General features: G+C 35.9%; 2 protein-coding genes across 2 annotated transcripts; both read left to right on the top strand.

Annotated features, from left to right (window-relative positions):
- Nucleotides 1-2376: 2376 nt before the first annotated feature.
- Nucleotides 2377-5790, top strand: LOC129291195 (NADPH-dependent aldo-keto reductase, chloroplastic-like). The gene is made up of 7 exons (XM_054928433.1): nt 2377-2672; nt 3683-3733; nt 3999-4075; nt 4211-4298; nt 4665-4940; nt 5087-5335; nt 5466-5790. The coding sequence occupies exons 1-7, from the start codon at nt 2550-2552 to the stop codon at nt 5550-5552; spliced, it is 951 nt and encodes a 316-aa protein (XP_054784408.1). The 5' UTR covers nt 2377-2549; the 3' UTR covers nt 5553-5790.
- Nucleotides 5791-8019: 2229 nt separating this feature from the next.
- LOC129291455 (uncharacterized protein At2g39795, mitochondrial) lies at nt 8020-10023 on the top strand. Its single transcript, XM_054928807.1, has 3 exons — nt 8020-8349; nt 9149-9489; nt 9580-10023. The coding sequence occupies exons 1-3, from the start codon at nt 8092-8094 to the stop codon at nt 9737-9739; spliced, it is 759 nt and encodes a 252-aa protein (XP_054784782.1). The 5' UTR covers nt 8020-8091; the 3' UTR covers nt 9740-10023.
- The last annotated feature ends 214 nt before the right edge of the window (nt 10024-10237 follow it).

The raw sequence follows: 10237 nt of genomic DNA, 5'->3' as shown, positions 1-10237 counted from the left end.
CTAATTTATCTTTAATAACTCAATTAACCTTAAGTTAATTTTTCCAGGATGTTACACCATTATCACATCAAAAAAAATTTTTTTTCTATCACATTGATTCTTAACCATTTTCTTAAAATGAATAAAGGCTGATAGTACACCACTCTTGGCCTTTAGTGGATATAATCACGTATACCTACTATAATCATCAATGAAACTAATATAGTAGCAAAAGCTGCGAGTAGAAATAATTGGTTTTGGATCCCAAAGATCAAAGTGAATTAAGATAAGTGGTGCTAGCATGAGAGTCAAAATTAAAAAATGGGGGTACATGAGACTTGCTATATTGACAGGCAGAGAAAAATTCAACTTTTTCATTAATCTTTGAAACAATATGACAATAAGTTAACACATCTTTTAATGTGGTAGTAGAACAATAACCCAATCTTTGATGCCAAGATTGAAGTGCAGTACTTAAAGCAACATTGTAAGCCTGAGCAGAGGTTGCAGACGAAGAATCAACATAAAGAAATATAGACTTCCAATTAGTTCGATACAAGCCACCTTCATGTGGTGTCTCGATTACTATGAGTCTATTCTTTGCTTTGTCCTTAACACAACACCCAAAAGTATCACATAATTAATGCATTGTTGTCCAAAGCCGGTTTATGAACACTCATAAGATTCTTTTGAATATTAGGAACCACAAGTATGTTATTCAACTTCAAAGGAGCACAATGAGGAGCAGAAAATTGAGCACTAGTGAAGCTATGGATAGGAAGCTTGTGTTTACCTCTAACCTTGAGAGTGCCAAATCTAGAAGTAGACGCATGAACAGTGTTATGAGTAACATGATGCATGGCGCCACTATTAAAATACCAGGCCGGATCAGTTACTATCTCAAGTGAGGCAAAATATGCAACAGGTTCATACTGTCTTGAATCGAGTTTATAATAAGTTTTATCATATCGATAAAAGCAATCACAGCATTTGATTGTGGTGTGACCTGATTTAGTGTAAACTTGACACATATGCTTGTTATTATTGTTATGACAACCATATTGTCCTCGTCCTCTACTAGAATGATTTCCACGACCTTGAAAAGATCCTATGTTTGGAGCATAAGAAGCAAAGGCGTCAGTATGAATAGAAAAATTATCAAAAGCATTGCTCAAGTTTTTCACCAATGGTCAATGAATATGCTTTAAGCGTGCTTCATATGACAAGAGTCTAGATTGCATCTCGATCCAAGACAAATTTTATTTGTTAGTAAGTTGAACAACAAGTAGAGTATACTTTAAATTGAGACCTATGAGAGTAGCCATAATCAGATCTGGTATGGAGATAGGACTCCTTGCAAGAGCCAAATTGTCAAATAACAATTTCATCTTATAAATGTACTTGTCCATGCTCATGCTTCCTTTTTGAGCCCGTGATAATTCTCCTTTGAGTTAAAGAGAACGACATCGAACCAAGAAGCATATGTGAACTATTCCAGAGTTGACATGAGGTTTTACAATGAAGCATATGTGAACTTACTTCAACTTGCAAAGAACCAATAAGCCATTTGTAAAGTAATTGATTTGTTGCTATCCAATCTTCATAATTTGGATTAATTTGAACTTCATCATTCACAAGGATAAATTCTTGTGGGCACTGCTTTGCTCGACTCAAATATCGATCGAGACAGTGTCCTCAAATCATAGTAATGACATGTGAACTCCACAAAATATAGTTTGTGCAATTCAACTTGATCATACTAACCTGATTCAGCCTGCTAAGAAGTGGAGTAACCTTCGTTGTTGTCGTCGAAACTTGTGGAACAATTAGAGTAATTGTACCAATTGGTGGTCTTATACTAGAGGTTTTGATCAATGGTGACCTGGAAGAAGTTGAGGTCTCTATCATCTTCTATTCTGATATCAAGTGAAATTCAGAAGTAAAATGATAATTTGGAGAAAATGCTTATCTAAGTTAATTAAACTCAGAAGCTCATATATTCTATATATATATATAGAAATGTTACACCGAGTAAACTAATGCCAACTCATACAGTTAATCTAACAATAATTGGCTATAACATACTAAGTCCACATGTTTCATAACAGAAAATAAAAGTTAAACACTCGTCTTCTGCACTTTAGGCCTATCCTTAATCTTCTCTTTAGGCTTTGCATGATTAGAGCTGGACTGGGCTTTAATTCTGGATGAACCCAACTCTTGTATTCTAACAATCTCCATGTAGGGCCCTAACTTAAATAAAATTTTCCCGAAAAGAAAAACGAGGTGTCTATCGATGGGAGCCGGCTTAGGAAGAAAGGAAGGGGACGGAGTGCACGTGGCAGTAAGACAGGGAAAGCATCACAAAACTCCCGCCCTCGCCCCACGAGCAGCCCGAAACCTGTGGCTTTTGCTATTTATGGCCACGCTGCACGCATTTTTTATTCCTTCTCATCTCTGCTCTTTCCTCTTCCTTTTGGCTTCCTTCGCTCACTGAAACGTGAAACCGTTCTCCCTACTTATAGTTTCTACGTCGGCTTTGATTCTTCTGTTCGGAGAGAAAGATAACAATGGCGACCAACTCGATTCGATTCTTCCCATTGAACACTGGAGCTCTGATCCCTTCAGTTGGCTTGGGAACATGGCAGTCTTCTCCCGGTCTCGTTGGCGACGCCGTTGCTGCCGCCATCAAGGTCCATTTTCACTTTTTCATGCTTTGCGCTCTCGAACTTGCACTTTTCCTTTGTGATTTCTTTCAGCTTTCGGATGATTGAAAGCTTGCAGTTTGAGATGTCAGAGTCTGGTCATTTATGTTTACTTCAACCGATAGGGAATTAAACTGTGTAACGGTATATTTTATTCGGATGGTTCTTCGAATTGTTTGTTGATAGTAATTTAATTTGAGGTAGGAATTTGAATGAAGATTTAAGGTTCAGGTTGAAAGTCATCACTCTGTCTCTGGAGAAAATCTTGGTTCACTTACCAAAGGAAATGGAGGGGCTTACCGCTAGTTTCTTTCTAAACTCATCCTGAAGCTGTCATATGGCAGCGGTAAAGGATTGAATTCAGAACATTGCGATGCTTAATTGGAGTAAGGAAACGACCAATTTGAAGTGTGTGGAGTCTGGAAAATAAGAGAGCAACAAGTGGAAGAGAAAGAGGTAGAGGATATGTAGAGTAGAGTGGGTGATAAACATGGCAACGTGTGTAGGGCGAAGGGTGGGTTGTCCTATTATATTAGTTTTGTTGCAAAGCGTGTGGACAATGTGAATTAGGGGAAGTCAAATATTTGCGTGCGAAATTAATAAAGTATATATGTTCATGTAATTTTCCTCATTTCTACCCTAAAAAACTTGCAATGAGGATGTCTCAATGCGTCAAAAATTTTAAGACTGAAGAATGTGTAGAAAAAAGGATTGGATTGAAGAAGTGCGGATAGATATGTTATTTATTTCCCTTGCCCAAGGATAAAGCTGGTTGATGGCGTCTATTTATGTTTTAATTTTTTTAATGACAGAACAACACATTGTATATACTTTTTTTCCCTTGTTTTTGGGGGAGGGGGATTGCATGAGATGAATGTGATCAAAAAAATGAAAGAAAAGGATGACTGAGTGACTGTATACGTAATCCTCTTTTGCTTCTTTGTTTGAACATACATTGGTGTTTTGCGCTTAACTAAATGACTGTTTGGAAATTACAGGTTGGTTACCGACATATTGATTGTGCTCAGATTTATGACAACGAAAAGGAGGTAATTATAATAATTGATTTAAAGCCATATTTTTGTAAACGTTGGTGTCATGATTTAATCACTCATCCCATTCCAATTGAGCAGGAGCTCTAGGTAACTGAATTATTTTCAGTGACTCATGGTCTTTCATGGTCATGAAATTCAACATACTGATTAAGTCAGACATCTATCTATTGACTTTAGCCATCAAAGGCAGCATAAACTCTACACCAAAGATATTGTTTGACATCTTAAAACTGCAAATGATTCAATCTTGTCACTGCAGATTGGTTCAGTACTGAAAAAGCTGTTTGAGGATGGTGTAGTGAAGCGAGAGGATTTGTGGATTACCTCTAAACTCTGGTTTGTTCTAGTTCTTTATTTAATTTCATTTGGTTTTACCATTTAAACTGAAGTGACGCAAGTAGAATCATGCAATTGTGAGAATTCACCTTGTCTGTAAGGATTGCCTATGGCTGAATTTATGGTGATCTGCAGGAATACTGATCATGCTCCAGAAGATGTTCCGAAAGCATTGGACAGAACTTTGAGAGACTTGCAGCTTGATTATGTGGATTTATACCTTGTATGTAGTATCACTTAAATCAGAGTATCTATCTTTCTCTAGGTTACATGTGTGATTATTTTGTTTACATTTAATGTTGTTCCAAAATTTGCTAACGAACTTATCTTCTGTAACAACAGCTGTTACATAGATTACACAATGTTTCAAAAAATGCGGTATGCATAAAATAGTTTTTGTTTCCTTTTTAAAATCAAGCTACTACAAAACATTGCAAAATCTAGTTTTTATGCAGCATTTTTTTGTCAAACTTGATTATTTTGTGAGATCTTCAGAGATGCATGTAGCATACTTTATTCAATTCTTTAAGTAATATAGATTGCTTATTGGTGATATAATCAATCATAAATTGAAATTTTTCCTTTTAAGATCCATTGGCCGGTTCCAATGAAGAAGGGATCTGTGGGCTTTAAACCTGAAAATCTTGAGTCTCCCAATATACCTAGCACATGGAAGGCAATGGAAGAACTCTACGACTCTGGCAAGGCTCGCGCTATAGGTGTAAGCAATTTCTCATCCAAGAAGCTGGGGGACTTGCTGGAGGTAGCACGCATACCTCCTGCTGTCAACCAGGTAGAGTGTCATCCTTCATGGCAGCAGGACAAGTTGCTGGCATTCTGCAAGTCCAAGGGTGTGCACCTCTCTGTAAGTTCACAAATTTTGAATTACCTTCTATAAATCTGCCTGAAGAGTGGCTGTTATTTAATTTTGTTAGACTTTCGAAAGTTGGCAACTTGGCCTTAAAAACTATATGCACTCCTTAAACTGAGTTTCAAGTTGCATGTGACTAGGGATATTCACCATTAGGTTCTCCTGGGACAACCTGGCTTCAAAGTGATGTTCTGAAGCATCCGGTCCTGAATTTGATTGCTGATAAATTAGGCAAGACTCCTGCACAAGTAGCTCTTCGCTGGGGACTGCAAATGGGTCACAGCGTGCTTCCCAAGAGTACAAATGAAGCAAGGATAAAAGAGAACTTTGACATTTTTGACTGGTCTATACCTGATGACTTATTCACAAAATTTTCCGAGATTCAGCAGGTCACTTTTTTATGTTTACCTTCACTCTTTCTCATATTTCATGACATGAAGACATGAACAGGTTACAAGTCATGTGATGATAGGTATAGAATAGAAAGTCGTGATTATTACAGTGGTTCTTCTGTTGCAGGCGAGATTAATCAGGGGTACTACATTTGTCCATGAAACTCATGGAATCTACAGATCTCTTGAGGAATTGTGGGATGGTGAAATCTGAGCGGTAGACTGGGTGGCCAATTGGAGAAGTCGAAGGAATAAGAGAAGTGTCTTTTAGCCTTTTAAGTTTGTAGGGGCGCAAGGAATGGGGAAATATGTTGACTCTGTTCAGTTTGTCAGCAAAATATGGGCTTACATATGTTTGATGGAGCAATAGTTTATCTTTTTATGAATTACTGGATGACAAATGTGGTTGCTCTTTCAATCACTACAAGTATCAATTTTTGAGTTTTCTAGTATGACTTGAAGTGTTATGAAATTCAGAACATCAAAGTCAAAGAAAACATGAAAAATTGGATTGTTTGATTCTGTTCTCTGTTTTATGTTTTTAAAACAATTTTATAGAGTAATTTTTTATATCAAGTTTTGAAAATAAAAAAAAATGAAAAAAAGTGTTTGAATCATTATTTTGAAAAATATATCTAAAATGGTGAACTAAAGGATGAAATGATTATTTAGTTTATTAATATAATTGTCTTTAATGAAAACATGATTTTTTTTATAATTTTTCTAGCTTTGCAAAATAAAAAAATAATAAAACATAAATAAAAAAATTTCTGAATTTTGTAATTTTTCATAATAACTTTTAATTTTGGAAAAATATACCTTTTGGTCTTTGCATTTTGTTCGTATTTTGTTATAGGTTCTTACATTTTTTTTTTGATGTTTTGGGCTCTTACACTTTTATTTTTCATTATTCTAGTTCCTAAATGAACAAAATGAAGAAAGTGTAGGGATTTTGAATGAACATCAAACACTAAAAAATAAAAGTGTAAAAATCTAAAATATTAATAAAAAAAATATAGAAATTCATACCAAAACACGAGCAGGGATTAAAAGGTATGTTTTTCCTTCAAATTTTTTTAACGGATGACATATAACAGGAAACATATTTTTAAACTGCTTTTTATCAAAATAAGTTTTTTTTTTTTCCTTATCTCAGTTGATGGTAGTCAAGTTTGATGGCTCTATGGGGAAGTATTTGGGCATTTATGTTGATTTGAGAAAAAAATAAATCGCAGTTATATAATGGCATTTAATTGGTTGTCGGTATTAAGGCCGAAGTGCTTTTCTGTTTTGGTAGATGGTACAAGTATGAAAAAAAGCAGTTCCATCTCCCACGTTGGAGGATATGATATGGGCAAAGGATTTGATTATAGAGAAGTCCCAACAGAGAATTTGCGATGGCAGTGGTATTAATATATTTAGCCGCTTATGGTGCCAAGTGCCGTGCGGGTGGATCAATCACTGACACTCAATTCAGTTGGTGATCTTATGGTGCACCAATCTGGTTCTTGGAATTCTAGATTAGTCAGGACACTTTGTAGGGAGGAATCGGCAAAATCAATTTTAGCTACTCCATTTTCCATGTATGCCAAATTCCAGATGGCACTTGGAAGAAGATAAATCAATTATCCCTACTTCCTAGAGTCTGTCTTTTTCTTTGGAAACTTCTGGATTACCTGCAAAGGATCATTTAAGAAAGCATCATTTAAATGTGGATCCTACCTGTTTGTTCTGTGAGGAAGAGGAGGAAAATAGAGGACGTCTTCGCTTCTATTGTAATTGGGCTACAGTGATATGTATCAGAAACCATCAATCGGTAGTAGGGAAAGGTGTAATTTTTCATACTTTAATGACAGTCAGTGAGGTGGGACTTGGGAGTGATCTGGGTTAACAAACCAACGAAATGTAGGAAGGATGCAACTTGGAAAACATCAATCTATTCATCATACTTTCAGGATTTTTTCAGAGAATTTAGTAGAGGAACTGAGTAAGGGAACATGTAGTGGCTGCTCCATTGATGACTCCTTCTCAGTTAATACCATTTTTATGTATAAAATAGAAAAAATAAATTTTTTATCCTATTTATAACATATATAATTATTTTTTATTATAAATTTTCTCTTATTCTCATAGAAAATTAGTGACATAAAATACAATATTGAAATATATACATTCACTAAATTTTTGGGGCTTTTGTAGATATAACTCATGTTAGATGATCAAATTAAATAAACAATCCAACATTTATTATATATTATATTATAACCAATTTATTATATTTATTAATGATATACTATTAAATCTTTACAAATTTTTAATGATAAACTCTTTATATATCAATCATAAATTTCTCGTATATCATTATGAATTGATTATACTCTCAAATTTTTAAAAATTTAGTCTATATTTTTTGGGTACAAAATTTTCTTCAACTAGTTGGCTAATTTATCCTAAACTTTTTAAGAAGAGTTAATGGGTTTTTAAATTTTTTATAATTTCAATAAAACACGTTAATAATAATTTACAAATAAAATCCGAGGAAATTGTTCTCCCCACCCATGACCCTCCCACGTCCGCCCTAAACTGCTGAATGCTGATCAGTGATCACGGCAAACGAACACAAACGTGCCGTTCACGTGCGTGTCACGTGAGGAATTGATACTATAAACAGGGACGGCCTAAAACCCTAACTCAGTCGCACTAAAACCCTCGCGCCTTTCCTCTCCTCCACAAAAGCCCCCTTCAACTTAGAAATGGCTATGAACTCCGTGCTCCGTCGCGTATCCTCATCAGTATTGCCCCTAGCATTTCGCGCCATGGCATCTCCTAGAACCTTCCACTGCGCTGCCTCTGCTGTTCGTGCGTCTGGACTTACTCATCGTCTCATTGAAAGAATCCTTCTCCCCTCTGTGCGCCTGGCTAATTCATTTGCTACAAAGACGAGTGCTGATGAAAATCTGCTTCGAGTCCTTGATACGGAGATTCAATGTGCCGAGGAGGAGGATCATGAAGTAAGTAACGGATGCATATCTTATATTTTTATATAATCAAGTCTATTTTTCAGTCAGTTCCTAATCAGTATACTACTCTACAGCAAGCGTGCTCATAATTTAAATATTCTATGTTTTGCGGAAATTTCTGGTTTCTTTTTTGGAGCTGGTAAGAAAAAACTGACTATTTAGGAAGTTATGTGCAAGCCCATTTTTCTTTTATTTCTGGAATATGTAAGTCTGAGATCCTCTCTATCGCAAGTTGACCAAAGAATGACTTAACTCTATTGATCACTTTGGTACTGTTCCTCTTTTCCTGCAGTCTTTATTTTGAAAATATTCTTCTACAGTCGGCGTTTTAAGATATGCTTCCAGAAAAGTTTAGTGATGCGATTGTGTCTAATGAAGTGCTTTTAGGAGTTGCTGCAAATATCTCAACAATGTTTTGTGGTGCAGCTTGCTGGTGATATAACGACTATTTAATTATTCACTAGTTTTGTATTGGTATATTGGATCAATCTGAGAAAAAATGTAATTTTATGGGTTATAATGGGCAATAGCCGCTTTAATGGTCAACCCCTTGTGCTAATATATAACCTACCAGCAAATTTTAATTACGTACGGATTACCCTAGCTCTGCTTTTTCCCCTTTACAAAGAAAAGAGGGCAAATGTTTCTTTATGGAAGGAATACCAGATGCAGCTATTGTGGGAGTGCTATTGGATTGCTGTTCCATAGAATTTATTTTAATGTGATCTTTGATGATGTTAGCTTACCTATTGATTTTGTTTCCTTTTCTTTTGTGCAAACATTTATTAAGATGGAGGACGTGCCAAATGATTTTCCATTTTCAATCGAAGACAATCCTGGTGAGAGAACCGTATTCCTTAAGAGGCAATATGAGGATGAAACCATCACAGTGCAAGTTGACGTCCCTAACGTAGCAGCTGAGGAAGATGAGGATGAGGATGAGGGTGGTGATCAGGAGGAGAATCGTGATGAATCTAGCATTCCTTTAGTTGTTAATATTTCCAAAAGAAGCGGGGTCACTCTGGAGTTTGGTATTACTGCATTTCCTGATGAGATTTCCATCGATAGTTTGTCCATAAAACAGTCAGAAGAATCAGAAGACCAGCTTGCATATGAGGGACCTGAGTTCCAGTAAGCACCCCTTTATATATGACATTATCTAAATCTTTTTATAATGTCATTTTCTTGTTGCTGAAGACTTGCTTACTCTTTTGTCTACAGTGATTTGGATGAAAATTTGCAAAAGGCTTTCCACAAGTATCTTGAGATACGAGGGATCAAGCCCAGCACAACGAACTTTTTGCATGAATATATGGTCAACAAAGACAGCAAAGAATACTCAATGTGGCTGAAGAACCTGAGGAAATTTATTGAGACATGATTTAGAAGAATATTTTTTTATTACAGGTTATTTTATTTATGAGTGGTAAGAGCCCTCGGGTGTTCAGGACTTATTCATAACCGTTGTTCTCTTGTTATGATAAAAAGTGCTGGAGTAGATTAGGGATTTTGAACAACTGTTTTGGGGAGGCATTGAGTTGCTTTAGATGGTTCCAAATAATGTTAGCCTCACGTATGTTTCTCCATTCCTAATTTCCCCCAAGTCAGGGGCAAAGCTTCCCATGTCCGAAGCTGATATTTAACAGGGACCAGGTAAGTGTTTAATTGTAGCGCTTGCTAAATCTGCTCCCCCCCCCCCCTTTTTTTCATCCCCACGTCGCATCGCTTTCTTGAGCATCAAGTCAGATTATTTCAGGACCTAAGAATTCAAGATTTTGCTCCCCATGACATGATGCTAAGCAGATTTATGGATAACAACACTTGTAAAATTTGATGGTTATATTTTATTTTTTCATTTTTTGTTAATTTGTAAAGGTGA

This window comes from Prosopis cineraria, unplaced genomic scaffold, assembly GCF_029017545.1.
Source record: "Prosopis cineraria cultivar Desert tree isolate PC_DT_omini unplaced genomic scaffold, ASM2901754v1 PC13, whole genome shotgun sequence".
Lineage (NCBI taxonomy): Eukaryota > Viridiplantae > Streptophyta > Magnoliopsida > Fabales > Fabaceae > Prosopis > Prosopis cineraria.
This window is presented reverse-complemented; position numbering and strand designations above follow the sequence as displayed.

Bases quoted from the DNA above. Each gene is read 5' to 3' on its own strand.
- LOC129291455 (XM_054928807.1), top strand. From the start codon at position 8,092: ATGGCTATGAACTCCGTGCTCCGTCGCGTATCCTCATCAGTATTGCCC. The intron at 8,350-9,148 runs GTAAGTAACGGA...ACATTTATTAAG, and splicing joins CCGAGGAGGAGGATCATGAA to ATGGAGGACGTGCCAAATGA. The intron at 9,490-9,579 runs GTAAGCACCCCT...TTTTGTCTACAG, and splicing joins TATGAGGGACCTGAGTTCCA to TGATTTGGATGAAAATTTGC.
- LOC129291195 (XM_054928433.1), top strand. From the start codon at position 2,550: ATGGCGACCAACTCGATTCGATTCTTCCCATTGAACACTGGAGCTCTG. The intron at 2,673-3,682 runs GTCCATTTTCAC...TGGAAATTACAG, and splicing joins CCGTTGCTGCCGCCATCAAG to GTTGGTTACCGACATATTGA. The intron at 3,734-3,998 runs GTAATTATAATA...TTGTCACTGCAG, and splicing joins TTTATGACAACGAAAAGGAG to ATTGGTTCAGTACTGAAAAA.